Source organism: Eumetopias jubatus, unplaced genomic scaffold (genome assembly GCF_037043125.1).
Source record: "Eumetopias jubatus isolate StellerSeaLion01/CBP00866 unplaced genomic scaffold, mEumJub1_p1.0 scaffold_16, whole genome shotgun sequence".
Lineage (NCBI taxonomy): Eukaryota > Metazoa > Chordata > Mammalia > Carnivora > Otariidae > Eumetopias > Eumetopias jubatus.
The window spans coordinates 86,029,253-86,045,478 of NW_028274822.1; the positions used below are offsets into that span (position 1 = coordinate 86,029,253).

Consider the following 16,226-nt stretch of genomic DNA (forward strand, 5'->3'; position numbering starts at 1 on the left):
CTTCTTAACCTCAAGGACCAACATGTGCTTGCGGGCACACACAGGCACACCACAAACCCCAGCTCAGTCCAACAAAGCGAGGAAGCTTCAGAAAGAAAATCCAAGCCTCAGAAAAACCTGTACTGACCCCCTAGAGAGATCCAGCAATACCCAAAAGAGCTGATGTCTGAGCATAGATGCTAAATGAATTCATGTGATGATGGAGAGTGTGCACAGATTCTAAGATATTGGCAACTTTTTTCAGAGAGAACATAATCTTTAACACTTGCACAGCGGTTTATCAAAAAGCATTGGCATCTTTTGCTATCAAAAAGAAAAGGGAGGGGCGCCTGGGTGGTTCAATTGGTTAAGCGACTGCCTTCAGCTCAGGTCATGATCCTAGAGTCCTGGGATTGAGCCCCATGTCGGGCCCCTTGCTCAGTGGGGAATCTGTTTCTCCCTTTCCCTCTGCCCCTCCCTGCTTGTGTTCTTCCTCTCTCAAATAAATAAATAAAATCTTTTTTTATTTTTTTTTAAGATTTTATTTATTTGAAGAGAGTGAGCAAGAAAGAGCAAGCGAGCACAAGCAAGGGCAGCAGCAGGCAGAGGGAGAGGGAGAAGCAGGCTTCCCGCTGAGCAGAGAGCCCGATGCAGGGCTCTAGCCAAGGACCCTGGGATCATGACCTGACCCAAAGGCAGATGCTTAACCAACTGAGCCACCCAGGCGCCCCTAAATAAAATCTTAAAAAAGGGGGGGGGCGGGAAACAAATACGTATATTCTAGCAACAAAATAAGACAAACTAATCAGAATGCAGTTTATTGATCAGACAGACATCAAATACATCATTTACATGGACGGAGGGCATGTAAACAAGTCCCAAATCTTCTAGTCTATATAGTGGATCAGCAGGGATGCTCTCACTAGAGATGATTTATCAAGGGCACCCCATGAGAGGGCAGTTCCTGATGCAGCTGCCGGAAGAGCATCGCACACCGGTTCCTCTCCTGGGTCTTCCCCAGTGTGTGGTAGAGTCTGGCCTGGAAGTAAACAACATCTCTGATTTGCTCTTTGCAGTCGACCTTTGCAAAATAGTTCTTGGCTTCATTGAGATTCTCAATGGCTGCCTCCAGAGCTGATGGAAAGTGGGAAAATACCATGCATGTTTAACTCAACATTCCACACATAATTTTCAAAACTTAACATCTACTTTTATTGATATAACATTTACCAGACAGTTTTGTATTCTACTCCTCGAGAAGAAGAAGAAACAAAACACTAGGGTGAGGTTTTTAAAAAGGTCCCGATTTCCAGCCAGGGACCTGGTTCTGTAGAGTTAAAATAATGATTCACTTGCCCTCAAACTTCATGCCAAGCATACATGTCAAAGTACTTTAAATACAGCATGAAATTTTAACATATATTTGAGAACTTAAATACTGTCCCAAATTTAATGTCTTCCTTCTTCTGGGTCCTAAATTTTTTTTTTTCCACAGTAGTATTGCCCAGCAATCTTTGAATGGCTCCCTACCTTCTGCCTTCTTTGGTGGATCATAAGAAGCTGCTGAAGCCACCTGGCACTTGGCCACCAAGAACATGGCGCGGCCTTTATCCAGCACCGCCCCATCAGCCAAGATGGGTTCAATGGCCATGTGGAGAAGACTTAAGGCCTGCTCTGGGATTCCAAGAATGAGCTGAAAAAGAAACACTGTGGTACTGTACACACCCACATCCACTGCCCGTGACAGAAAAGGCTTCATTTCTGGCTCTTCTCTCCCAAAGGGCCATGTCTGGCTTATGTTCTCCCTGACATGTACTACACTGAATATGCACCACACTCCTAGAAAACAATGTGTGACAATCTGATTTCAAATTATGATGGATACAGTAGGTAGTAGTTATTCACACTATAGAAAGGTTTTTTTTAAAAGATTTATTTATTTATTTATTTGAAAGAGAGAGAATGAGAGAGAGAGAGAGAGAGAGAGAGAGCACATGAGAGGGGGGAGGGTCAGAGGGAGAAGCAGACTCCCTGCTGAGCAGGGAGCCTGATGCGGGACTTGATCCCGGGACTCCAGGATAATGACCTGAGCCGAAGGCAGTCGCTTAACCAACTGAACCACCCAGGCCCCTATAGAAAGGTTTTTGTCTTTACAAGAAGACTCAGAATCAATATCCTTTAGTCTGGTGATTCCAAAGGGTCAAAAGGTCATTCTTGCTGTGTAAGAATCACTGGGATAAGGGAAACCACTAAGAAAATAACCCAAAAGTATATAGTAAAATAAAACAAGAAACATCCATTTAACACAAAAGAAACAGTAATGGAAGAACTGACGAGCAAAAAAGATATGACATACAGAACAAAAAAAACAAAATAGAAGTCCTTTCAAATCCATAATTACATTAAATATAAATGAATTAAACTCTTCAATTAAAGGGCAGAGGTTAGCACAACAGATTTGAAAAAAACATGATCCAACTATATGTTATCTACAAGGATACTCACTTTAGGTTAAAAGACACAAATAGGCTGAAAGTAAAAGGACAGAAAAGAGATATTCCATGCAAAGAGTAACCAAAAGAGACCTGGAGTGACTATTCTTATATCAGATAAAATAGACTTTAAATCAAAAACTGTTACAAAAGGGGCACCTGGGTGGCTCAATCAGTTAAGCATTTGACTCTTGGTTTCAGCTCAGGTCATGATCTCACAGTTATGGGATCAAGCCCCACATCGGGCTCCATGCTCAGTGCAAAGTCTGCTTCAAATTCTTTCTCCCTCCCCCTCCGCCCCTCCCTGCTTGCACTCTTGTGCACTCCCTCTCTAAAATAAATAAAATCTTTAAAAAAAAAAAGTTACAAAGCTAAAAGACATTACACACTGATATAGGGTCAATTCATCAGAAGATACAATTATAAACACATATACACCAAACAATGGAACCCCAAAATATGTGAAGCAAAAACTGATAGAACTGATGGGAGAAATAGACACCTTAACAGTAACAGTTGAAGAGTTCCAGTACTCCACTTTCACTAAGGGAGAGAACAACTAGACAGAAGATCAGCAAGGAAACCGAAGACCCAAACAAGGCTACGAACCAACTAGCCATAACAGTCACTTGTTAGGGAGCACACTCTACCCAACAACAGCAGAATGCACATTCTTCTCAAGTGCACATGGAACACCTTCCAGATAGATCATGTGTTATATCACAAATTAACACTCTAAATTTTAAAAGACTGAAATCATACAAAGTATCTTCTTTGAGCACATGAAATAAAATTAGAAATCAATAATAGAAGGGAATCTAGAAGATTCATAAATATATAGAACTCAAACAACACATCTTTATTTTTTTTTAAGATTTTATTTATTTATTTGAGAGAGAGAGAGAATGAGAGATAGAAAGCATGAGAGGGAAGAGGGTCAAAGGGAGAAGCAGACTCCCCGCTGAGCAGGGAGCCCAATGCAGGACTCGATCCCGGAACTCCAGGATCATGACCTGAGCCAAAGGCAGTCGCCTAACCAACTGAGCCACCCAGGGGCCCCTCAAACAACACATCTTTAAATAACCAATAGGTAAAAGAAGAAATCACAAGGGAAATTGGGAAGTACTTTGAAAATACACACACAACATACTGAAACTTACAGGATGCAGTACTCAGAAGAAAATTTATAGCTGTAAAGGCATAAATGAAAAAAAGAAAAAAGATCTCAAATCAGTAAGTTGAACTTCCACCTTAAGAAACTTTAAATAAAAAAAAAGGGATGCCTGGGTGGCTCAGTCAGTTAAGCGTTTGCCTTCAGCTCAGGTCATGTCCCAGGGTCCTGGGATCAAGCTCCATAATGGGCTCCCCGCTCAGCAGAGTCTGCCTCTCCCTCTCCCCCTCCCTTCCCCAGCCCCCTCATGTGCTCTCCTCTCTCTCTCAAATAAATAAATAAAATCTTAAAAAAAAAAAAAACACAACCCAGAAACTAAAAAAAGAACAAACTACATCCAAAGCTGACAGAGGCAAGGAAACGATAAAGATTAGAGTGAAAATGAACAAAACAGGGGGTGGGAGGATAGGGTCACTGGGTGATGGGCATTAAGGAGGGCACATGACATAATGAGCACTGGGTGTTATATAAGACTGATGAATCACGGACCTCTACTTCTGAAACTAATAATACATTAGATGTTAATTAATTTAATTTAAATTTAAAAAAGAAATTTAAAAAAAGAAAAAATGCTGACACATTAAAAAAAAAGAAAATGAACAAAACAGAGAAAAGAAAAACAATAAGATCAACGAAACTAAAAGCTGGTTCTTGGAAAAGATCAAGAAAATTAATAAACTGTTAGCTAGACTGACCAAGAAAAAAAAAACAGAGAAGACTCAAATGACAAAAATCAGGAATGAAAGCACAGTTAACTAATAACCTTACAGAAATAAAGAGGATTATATGAGAATACTATGAACAATTGTATGCCAACAAATTAGATAAATTAGATATAATGAACAAATTTCTCGAAAGATACAAATTACCAAAACTGACTCAAGGAGAAACAGAAAATCTGAATGGGGGGCGCCTACGTGGCTCAGTCAGTTGAGCATCTGACTCTTGATCTCAGCACAAGTCTTGATCTCGGGGTCCCAAGTTCAAGTGCTGCGTTGGGCTCCACCCTGGGTGTGGAAACTACTTAAAAAAAAAAAATCTGAATGGACCCTTAACAAGTAAAGACACTGAATCGGTAACCAAAAAAATCTCCAAAAAAGAGCCCAGGACCACGTGGCTTCAGTGGCAAATTCTAGAAACATTTAAAGAAGAATTATCACCAATCCTTCTCATTTTTCCAAAAAACAAAAGGGCAGGGAACATTTCTTAACTCACGTTATGAGGCCACTATTACCCTAATATCAAAGCAAGATGAAGATCTCAAAAGAAAACTACAGACCAATATCCCTTAAGAATACAGATGCAGAATACTAGCAAACCAAATCCAACAGCATATTAAAAGGATCATACACCATAAACAAGTATGATTTATGCCAAGAATGCAACAGTAGTTCAATATGCAAAAATCAATGTAAAACATTATATTAATAGAAAAAAGGGGAAAAAACACACAATCTACTCAATTGAAACAGAAAAAACAAGGACGCCTGGGTGACTCAGTTGGTTAAGCATTTGCCTTCGGCTCAAGTCATGATCCCAGGGTCCTAGAATTAAGTCCCACATCAGGCTCCTTGCTCATGGGGAGCCTGCTTCTCCCTCTGCCTGCCGCTCCCCCCTGCTTGTGCACTCGTGCTCTCTCTCTCTCTGACAAATAAATAAAATCTTAAAAAAAAAAAAAAGAAAGAAAGAAACAGAAAAGACATTTCACAAAAACCCAACACCTATTCATGATAAAAACACTGAGGAGTAGAAGGGAACTTCCTCAACCTAATACTGATGCATCAGTGAAAAACCCACAGCTAACATCATGTTTAACAATGAAAGACTGAAATCATCCCCCTAAGATCGGGGCAAAAACAAGGATGTACACTCTTGCCACTTCTATTCAGCACTGTTCTGGAAGTTCTACACAGGCCAATTAGGCAAGAAAAAGAAATGAAAGACATTCAAATTGGAATGAAAGAAACACTCTCTGTATTTGCAGATGACATGATCTTATATATAGAAAACTCTATAAAAAATTCTCAAAAACCTGTAACAGGTATTAAACAACTTCAGCAAAGTTGCAGGATGTAAGATCAATATACACTAGCAATAAACAATCCAAAACTGAAATTAAATTTTTTATAAGTTTTAAGAAGTATTTTATTTATTTATTCGAGGCAGGGGAGGAGCAGAGGGAGAGGGACAAGCCGACTCCGTGCTGAGCACGGAGCCCAATGCAGGGCCCAGTCCCAGGACCCCGAGATCATTACCTGAGCCGAAACCAAGAGTCAGATGCTCAACCAACTGCACCACCCAGGAGCCCCTCTTACTTCCTGATTTTAAATTTAATACAAAGATACAGTAATCAAAACAGTATGGTACTGGCATAAAGACAGATATACAGATCAAGAATAGAGTGCAGAAATAAACCCATATATCCATGATCAATATTTCTGACAAGGGTGCCAAGACCATTCAATGGGAAAAGAATAGTCTCTTCAACAAGTAGTGCTAGGACACTGGGATATCCATATATGAAAAATAAAGCTGGATTCCTACCTCACACCATATACTAAAATTAACTCAAAATGGATCAAAGATCTAAATGTAAGACCTAAGACTATTAAAACCCTATTCAGCAGGAAGAAGTTACAGAAGATGAGACCTTCCACCTTCAACAACCTTAAAGATTTAACGGTCAAAATTGTTCAGAGGGGAAATGATGAGGGAGCAGAAGGCTGGCTGAAGACAAAGCATAAGCTGACACCCTGCAACCTCCTCCCACCCCCTCACTCCTGGGTGGGACGTGTGTGACATTCTTCCAGGAATCTCCCAACTATCTTAATGTTAATGCCTTGCTAGAGGGGGGAAAAACAACCTTAACTTGACAATGGCAAGGCCTCCGATATCTTGTAGGTCCTCCTTAGCATATGAAAGTTCTCTTGAAACCTCCCTTATCCTTACCGCCCACAACCCCAGAGTATATAATCAGCCACCCTTCACAACCCACACAGTGGCTCTTTCTGCCTACGGGTCCTGTCCCCAAGCTTTAATAAAATCACCTTTTTGCACCAAAAAAAACCCCACAATCAAACAAAAAATGCTTACAAGGAAATATAGGTATAAATCTTCATGACCTTGGATTATGCAAGTTTCTTTCTTTCTCCTTCCTTCCTTCCTCCCTCCCTCCCTTCCTTTCTTTCTTTCTTCTTTCTTTTTTAAAGCTCCCACTAAGTTATTTGTGAGAGAGAGAGAGAGGGAGAGAGAGCATGAGAGGGGAGAGGGTCAGAAGGAGCAGCAGACTCCCTGTGGGCCTCGATCGCAGGACTCGAGGATCATGATCCAAGGCAGTTGCTTAACCAACTGAGCCACCCAGGTGCCCCTAAGCAACAGTTTCTTAAGTAGAATACCAAAAGCATAAGCAACAAAAGAAAAAAAAGGATGAATTGGATTTCATTGAAATTAAAAACTTTAGTGCATCAAAGGTCATGATCAAGAAAGTGAAAAGACAACCCAGAGAACAGAACATACTTGCAAATCATCTATCTGATAAGGGTCTAGTATTCAGAATATACAAAACAATCTTATAACTGAACATCAGAAAGACAATAACCAAACTGAAAAATGGGTAAAGGACTTAGATGTCTCCAAAGAACATATACAAATGGCCAATAAGCACATGAAAAGATGCTCAATATCATCAGTTATTACAGAAATGCAAATCAAAACCACAATGAGATAGAACTTTACACTAGGTTGGGCATAATAAAAAAATGGGAAATAACAAGTGCTGGCAAGGACACAGAGAAACCAGAATCTTCATACATTGCTGGTGAGATGGTGCAGTCACTGTGGAAAACAGATGGGTGGTTCCACAAAAAGTTAAACAAGATAATTCTATCATATGACCCAGCAATTCTACTCCTAAGTATATCCAAGAGAAATAAAAACATATATCCGCACAAAAACTTATACATGAAGTTAAAAGCAGCTATTCATAATAGCTGATCCAAATGTCCACCAACTGATGAATAGATAAATGAAATGTAGTCTATCCATCTAATGAAGTATTATTCCGCCATTAAAAGGCATTGACACCTGCTACAACATGAATGAATCCTGAAAACATTACGCTAAGTGAAGAAGCCAGACTACATAAGGCCAGATATTGTATGATTCCATTTATATGAAATATCCAGAATAGGCAAACCCACAGAGGCAGAAAGTAGATTGAAAGTAGGTTGCCAGGGGCTCAAGGTGAGGGGGGAATGGGGGTGACTACTTAATGGGCACAAGGTTCCTCTTCGGAGTGATGAAAATATTCTGAAATTAAATGGTGCTGATGGTTGCAAAACCCTGTAAATATTCTTAAAACCACTGAATTGTGCTCTTTAAAATGATTAAAATGGGGGCGCCTGGGTGGCTCAGTCGTTAAGCGTCTGCCTTCGGCTCAGGTCATGACCCCGGGATCCTGGGATCGAGTCCCACATCGGGCTCCCTGCTCAGCGGGAAGCCTGCTTCTCCCTTTCCCACTCCCCCTGCTTGTGTTCCCTCTCTCGCTGTGTCTCTCTCTGTCAAATAAATAAATAAAATCTTTAAAAAAAAATGATTAAAATGGTAAATTTTTTAAGTGAATTTTATCTTAATTAAGAAAAAATCACTAGAGGGGCGCCTGGGTGGTTCAGTCGGTCAAGCATCTGCCTTCACCTCAGGTCATGATCCTAGGGTCCTGGGATCAAGCCCCGCATCGGGCTCCCTGCTCAGCAGGCTCCCCGCTTCTCCCTCTCCCACTGCCCCTGTTTGTGCTCTCTGTCAAATAAATAAAATCTTAAAAAAGAAAGAAAGAAAGAAAGAGAGAGAGAGAGAGAGAGAAAGAAAGAAAGAGAGAGAGAGAGAAAGAAAAAGAAAGAAAGAAAGAAAGAAAGAAAGAGAAAGAAAGAAAGAAAGAAAGAAAGAAAGAAAGAAAGAAAGAAAAGAAAGAAAGAAAGAAAGAAAGAAAGAAAGAAAGAAAGAAAGAAAGAAAGAAAGAAAGAAAGAAAGAAAGAAAAGAAAAGAAAAGAAAAGAAAAGAAAAAAGAAAAGAAAAGAAAAGAAAAAATCACTAGAGAAGCTGGAAAGGAAAACATTAGATTCCCGTGCTCCTTCCATAGAGATTCTGACTCCATGCATTCAGGGCAAGGCCAGATATATAGATATTTTTTAAATCTTCCCAATTAACTCTAACGCATGGTTTGGGGAATATCTGCTTTAAGTTAGTAAATTCCTCTAGTGCCAGTGAGTTCAAAATGCATTCATTCACTAAATATTTATTAAAAGCCTACTATGTGTACGTCTTACTCTGTACCAGAGATCACAGCAGGGAGAAAACAAAGTCCCTTTCTCGAAAGCCTTTACATTCCTCAGGAGGAGACAGAAAACAAACATAAAATACAATTTAATTTCCAAAAGCTTTCAATGAACACACAAATTCCTCATTTCTTTATTTATCCCCTTATTAATCAAGCATAGCTCTGGGCCAGCTAAATTATTAATATGATACTACTGTCCTCAATGAAAAGGTGCATCCCCTTTCTTAAATATGCAGCTCAGTACAGCCAGTGCCACTGGGAGGGGTCAGCTTGCCAGGGAGTTCGCAACTTCAGACTTCCATGGAGGGCCTGACGATGAGACTACATTCCCAGACTTCAATATTAAGAAGTCAATGCTCATTATTATCCTTTTCAAAACCAAAAAGTAGTAACAGACTCACCAGTTCTTGAGCACAAATATGTGCTATAAAAACAGAGATCAGCTTACCTGAGCAAAAGCCAAGTTCAGCACTGTTTGGGAGGCCAAGTACTGTAACCGGTATTCCTTGGAGAGGGCCAGAGCCTGTAGGAGCACGGGCAACGCGACGGTGGGGGAGGAAGACCGCCAGTAGAGCTCTGCCACAGATAACAGGACACTGCCCGCAAAGAGAGAGACATGGAGTGAGAATATCCGGCGCAAGGGTCCACCTACAGCAGGTGCTTGAGAGACCTCCCTTACCTGATCACCATTTCTGTATTCCTGATTTTCTGACAATGAATCAACAATTTCTGTAAAAGCTTGTGCGCCTCTGACATTTGGTTCTGAGCTTGTAGTACAATTGCTTTCCTGACACAGAAACAATATAAACAAAATGGTTATGCTGATGTTTTGCAAGTCAAGTCGCTTTGAGGGTTAGAGTCTCTATTTCCTCAACTAGACTGTGAACCTCCCATAGGGAAGAACCTTGCCTGATATAATTTTTGTTAAAAGAGGGAAAAAAGTGTGTGTGTGTAAGTACATGTGTATACACCTACCCACCCACCCACCCACCCACACACACACACATGCAAGAACAAAAAAGTCTGGAATTATCAATATCAGAACATTAGTGATTATCTCTGGGTGATACTTATTTTGTCCATTTTACTCATCTGTATTTTCTAATTTCCCAGAAGAAATAGGTAATAAATAGGAAAAAAAGTTTTTTCCTAAGCTAAAGTTAATACATTAACTTTAATTAAACAAATAAGAATAAAGGCATTTGAGGATTACTTCACCCTGGGGTTGGAGTTTTTAGTCTCTTACCTGTATACACCCTCTATGCTGTTAAGAGCTGTGATTCCCGTAACAAGTGAATCAGCCAAATGGTATTTGCCATCATTCATTGCTCTGTCAAACTGTATTTTTTGATCACATAGCATCCATAACTAGTAAGAAAAAAAAAAAAAGAACAAAATGGCAAGGGTTCACCTCGTTATTCAACAGAAATATAAAAATATTTTGGCTTTCTTAGCAAGTATTCTTACAATTCATACATTTTTGAGATTTAAAAATGTTTTTATAAATATTTCAAGGATGTGAAAAAGCACTAAGAATAAAAAAACCCATGTGTGCCAATCACCAACTTTGTCAAATCACAATTTTGCTTTATTTGCTTCAGATACTATCACACACTACTGAAGTTCTTCGCAAATTCCATTCCCCTTTCTTTGCCCAAAGTAAGCACCAGATTTAATGTTTATCACTCTCATTCACGTTTTTATACTTCTACAGCATATATTCTTACCCTTAAACAATGTATAGTATGATCCCATATGTTTTTTTTCCAATAAAAATTAGAAGGATTTTTGATTTCCAAGCTTTCTAAGAGAAGTCAATGCAACCAACAGACTATTAATAAATTTACAACAAGCTTAAGTAATTTTGTTACATAAATTAACCCATTATAGGCTAGCAGTGTTTCAAATGATAGAGCTTCTACCCTGTCTTTCACTTTCGATTCCTTCAGATGTTCCTGTGAAGGCAAAAGTGGTGCTATAGGTCGGGGTTACCTCCCCCCCAACCCCCACCTGCCCCCTCCCCACCTCCAGCTGCGGTTTACATGCAGGAACCACAGGTGTCAGATCCCCATAGCTCCTCTTTTCATCTTGGTTTTGCCACAGAAGGAGCAAGTTTCCTTGGCGTGCTGGCTTATTTCAGTCTTGTTCACCATCTTCCTGAGGGAGGCACCATAACGGGGTCCGAGAGGCACCGATGATTCCAACCTTCTTGGTGCATTCAGCCCAGAGAGCAATCTTGTACGTTTTTAAATTTTGTATATAGTAAATACTATCATACCCTATGTATCCTTTGACAACTTGCTTTTAAGCTCAACATTATTTTGCTGGGACTTACACATGTTCATACAAGTAGCTCTCTAGTTTATCCTTTTCACTGATGAATAGTTTTCAATTACATGAATATGTGACAACTTATCTATTCTCATGTTGATGAGTATTTAGGTAGGACCAATTTTTCACTCTTCTGAACAAGGCTGCAATCAACATTCTCATACATCTCTCCTGGTGCAAGAGTTTATCTCAGGTCTACAGAAAGCGGTGGGAAGGCAGTCGTAGGACATCCGCACCTTCATTTTAATGTAGTGCCCGCCCATTCGTTCTTCCAACAGGTTGCATGGATTTGCACCCCTCCCCCCAGGAGCACAGGACACTACTTGTCACTCCTCGTCCTCACCAACACTTGGTGTTGTCAGGTATTTGACCGGTGGCCAACCTGATGGGTATGAAATATCTCATTATTGTTTTCACTTGTATTTCCCTGATTGTCAGTCAGGCTGAGCATCTTGTTATGTATCTATTGGCCATAGATGTTTTTTCAGTGAACTGTGAATTACATTCTTTTTTTTTTAAACATCTAGAACTATAACCAAAACCATTCCATCACGTTAGCACTGCCACAGAACCACACTTAACCCTCCCTTCCCACATGACCCGTAGGTGCTTTCTCCAATCTTCTATTTTGTTTGCATACCACCTTTGCAGCTGGGCACTTTGAGTTCAGACCACAGCCTGCTGAGACCCCAGCACATTTCACATGCAGATGGGTACCCATAGCATATCAAGTGCGGTGGAGCCAACAACCCCTGGCAGTGGCAGCCTCAGGGACCAGCAGTGGATTCCCAGGCCATGACCTCTTAGGGTTTCAAATTCTCGAATCCATTGCTGACTAAACTTGGTAAGGGAAAGAAGGGACCAGTAGAACAGCTTTCTCAGCCCCATTAGAGACAGACATCAGTGCAATAACGAACAGGGGGCCTGGGAGTGCTTTATAAAATTAAATTCCCTCTGGGGACAACATCTTCCCAAAAGGTCATTTAATTCTGGCAGGAAAAGACTAGAGTTGCCAAGTAAGGCACACAACACCAAACTGAGATGTAATTCTTCATCTATCCATAGACACAGATGATCCATACAGTTAGAGATACAACGAATACTACCTTAAAACCATAAAGACAGGAAGAAAAAGTTCCCTAAATAAATCTTTAAATCTTTTATCAGAGTTTATTTCTCTGCCCTCTCTCACAGAGTTTAGAGAGTCTGGTATGTACCTATATTCACCTCAATGCACAGATGACACAGAAAGGAACCAAGACACAAGAAACTGAGGGGAGACCCTAAAATATTCTGCTTTGACAACAATACAGTAAAAACCATCTCTTTGGAAATAAATCCAATGCCATGCAAAAGGCAGATTACCTGGGCATGCTGACTATTAGGCGGGAATCGTTCCTTCAAGTGCTTTAACACTTCCGAAGCTGCAGCAAAACAGCCCTAAGTAGAAACACACAGTTTGATGAGCACACCTGTGTTGTAAACCACACCTGCTACACCACTCACAGGATGTCACTATGATTCACCTGTTTGTGGTGCTGTACCCTGGAAGGCATGAGCCAGAGACTGTCATACATCAAGGGGTCTTTTTTTTTTTTAAGGTTCTAGCATATTTTATTTGTTCATTAAAAAAATTTTTTTAATTACACATGTAATGCGTGTTCATTCTAGGAAAAAAAACTTAAGAATAAATGTAAACAATAAGAAAAAGACCAATTTCAATCTCACCAAAGATACTCACAATAATGTTTTGGCACATATCCTTCTAAATTTCTCTTATGCACATAAATAAACGACACATACACGTTTTCTAAAAACAGGTATATATGCGATTTCTGTAAATTGCCTATAACACTGTGTACTACATGGTAGACACTCAATAAATATTTTTTGAATGAATCAATCTTTCCAGTGTCCACAAATACAAAGCTATATCATAGTATGTTATTAGGTAAATAAACTATGACACATCAAAATAACCTCCTAGTGTGGGACAGTGTGGTTGTTTCTAATTTTGTCCATTTTAAGAATGCTACAGTGAGTATCTTGGTGCATTTACCTTCACATAGTTGTCCACTTGTCCAGTCATTTCCTTGAGATGAGACCTTTGAAGTAGAACTGGCTGGCCAAATGGTAGGCACTCTGAAGCCTTCTGATAGAAATTACTAAACCACCCTCCAGAAATGTGCCAAGAGCTTTCATACCAGCACTCTACGCCTTTCTCCCACCACAATATTTAAGGATTGCCTATTTGACTGGTGAAACTAGTATTTCACTGTATTAATCTGAATTTCTTTAATAACTAGATTGAAAATGTTTTCATGTTTTGGGGTCATTTTTGTTTTTTATGTGAATACACTTTCATGTCTTTTTTTGTACCCTTATGTCGTTGGAATGTTCCTTATTGACTCCAAAAGCTTTTCAATTTGTCCCAATCCTTTGATTAGGTGAAATGTCTTCTGTCTATATAGAAGTTCAATTAGACTGCAAGTAAACTTTCATTTGAAGTGAATGAAGTGGAAATTACATTGAATTATAATAAAAGGTCAATAATCTTTTTACTCTTATGATTTTTAAATGACCAATCTTGCCAACTATTTTCATGACTGCCACAGTGAGTTGGGCCCATAGGTTGAGATGGGTTGTCAAACCTGCAGGCCAAGTAGAGAGACACACACTGCAGTACCCCCCCAAACATTCCCACTGTGACCTGCCCCTCCTGAGGCTGGGAGAGTTATGATACCAGATGGTCTAGAATTATACGAAAACAGCAAGGGGGCTGGCTGTCTTAGTGCTCCCTTTGGGTTTCAGGAGAAAGGTCAGAAACAGCTATTCAGACCTTTTAACTTCTTTGTAGGTTCGCCCACGCCCCAGTCACTGCCACACCAAAGTGCAGCATCCAGTGTATTTGGAGATCAATTTCAGAACACAGTCCGAAGCACACATAAAGGAAAGAGAGGAGCAAATGGAGATGCATGATGAAGCTGCCTTCTCCACCGCTGGCCAAGCTTAATTTCCCAGGGGCCCAACCAACCTGTACAATTAAAAATGTGACAATCATCAGCCCCGTGGGTATAGCTACCTGGTTGATGTTCTAGCACCAGCAAGGTCTTAAGAAGGCAGGTTGAGGAAAGGGAGGAAGGGACTGAAATGAAACAAAGAGGCCACTGCCTATCTCCTAGCAGTGCAATTCTAAGGCTTCACAACACATGCCGGCCACTGGAGCCAGGCAATGATGGCATCAGCAGCTTCTTCACATAAGCCCGGGGATATAAGGGACATGAGGCTGGAAATACCAACACAGATCCAAAGAGCAGGAAAGATCTCCCAGGAAAAATCGAGGAACTCTAATAACTGGCCTTGGAGAAAGTTTCAAAGCTTGAGTATCGAGCCAAGACCAAGATTTTTGTAAAGTAGTTTTTCAGTCCAGCAGGGAGAAAAAAAAAAATCATTTCTACCCTACATAACTCAAAGAGAGCTGAAAGGAAGTTACCCAGTTTAAGGCTGGGGTCAGTGGGGAGAATGGCTTCAAAAAGCCATATGGGGAAACTTAAAGTGGGTGAATTGTACAGCATGTGAATGTTCTCTCAAAAAAGTTGCTGGGGGAGAAAAGTCGCACGAGGTTCACACCAAACACCTAACTGAAGGTTCACTGACTCATCCATTACCAAATGCTCCACTTAACCACGGTAGCGGGAGAGGAAAAGGCGATATGTTTCGGGGTTCCATTAGGAGGGGTAGAAAAACCAAGAAAGTGATGAACGTGCAGCTTCCTGCAGGAAAGCAAACAGCACGTGCAGCTGGCCGCTGTTCTGACATCACGGAAGCCGGGGTGATGCTTCCCAGGTGCAGGAAGAGGGCAGCTGATGAAGGTGCACGTGGGACGCAGCCAGGGCCCATCCATCCCCTTTGTCTCCACAGATACCTAAAGGACTGTCAAACGCTGAAATACGGTTGGTGGGGGTAAGTATTTATAGACTTCTGAAAGGGGCGGACACCATCCAGAGCTCTTCGGGCTGCAGATTAGGGAATACTGAGTGCTAAGGTACACCCTAACGATAACCTAACGGTAACAGACACTACAGACAAGTGGAGGAAGCCGTATGAGTGAGGAAAGGCACGTACAGCCAAGGCAGTGTTTAGTGAGCTAGAGGGCTTGGGTAAGAGGTTTCCCTGACTTCTTTTCCATGAAAGAAGACATTTTGGAGCAAAGGAGAGAGAATGCCTAGGGCAGCAGGAGAGACCCTTTCCTCAATGCCCTACAAAGAGAACCATGTAAAAGGACTTGGGCTGTGAGTCAAGGTTACATCCAGTTTCCACTGTCCCTTTTTGGAGTCAGTCAGACTTGTGCTGGAGACGTAACATTAACTGGTGTGGCTTTCCCGTCTCCTATAAACATACATAGCTCTACTACCTTTAATTTCAAAGACTCCTTTTTATTCCATTTGCTACATGGAAATAGCTGACCTCTTATTCCCTTTGTCAATGCAAAGAGATCCCAAGTTCCACAAACTTTATAGACTCCACACCCCATCCATTTCCAGCGATGGGATTTCACCCTTTCAGCGCCCCCTGCATCCAACCAGGCCTGACCCAGACACATCCAGTGCTTTTCTGAAGCAGCAGAGAGGATGACATGGTGGAGCCTCCACTGCTCCCAAAGCACGCAGGCCCAGCTACCTGCCTACCTGCTCTGCGTGCAGCTCTGCGAGATGGCAGAGGGCGACGGCAAATGACTCCGTGTTGTTCTGCTGCACACCTGCATTCACGGACTCCAGGCTGTTCATGCTCAGCAACATCTGGGCCTGCTGCAAGGCCATGGTGCTGGGTGGGGAGACGGACAGGAATCCCCTTCAGTCAAGAGACCCAGGTTGCCCCTCAGCCACATCCCACAACTATCTTGAGTGGAAATGGAAGGAAA

The 16,226-nt window shown here is 41.0% G+C and overlaps 1 protein-coding gene across 4 annotated transcripts in view; it reads right to left on the bottom strand.

Moving 5' to 3' along the window:
* Positions 1-781: 781 nt before the first annotated feature.
* Positions 782-16,226, bottom strand: part of ANAPC5 (anaphase promoting complex subunit 5) — a 41,930-nt gene continuing 26,485 nt past the window's right edge. For 2 of the 4 annotated variants that reach the window (XM_028116603.2, XM_028116606.1), the window contains 7 exons: positions 15,994-16,129; positions 12,671-12,745; positions 10,221-10,342; positions 9,654-9,761; positions 9,423-9,570; positions 1,510-1,672; positions 782-1,113 (listed from right to left, as the gene is read on the bottom strand). In XM_028116603.2, the coding sequence (XP_027972404.1) occupies positions 902-1,113; positions 1,510-1,672; positions 9,423-9,570; positions 9,654-9,761; positions 10,221-10,342; positions 12,671-12,745; positions 15,994-16,129 (964 nt within the window). In that variant the 3' untranslated portion in view covers positions 782-901. The remainder of the gene's footprint in view (positions 1,114-1,509; positions 1,673-9,422; positions 9,571-9,653; positions 9,762-10,220; positions 10,343-12,670; positions 12,746-15,993; positions 16,130-16,226) is intronic. The other 2 variants (XM_028116604.2, XM_028116605.2) reach the window with 2 other exon arrangements.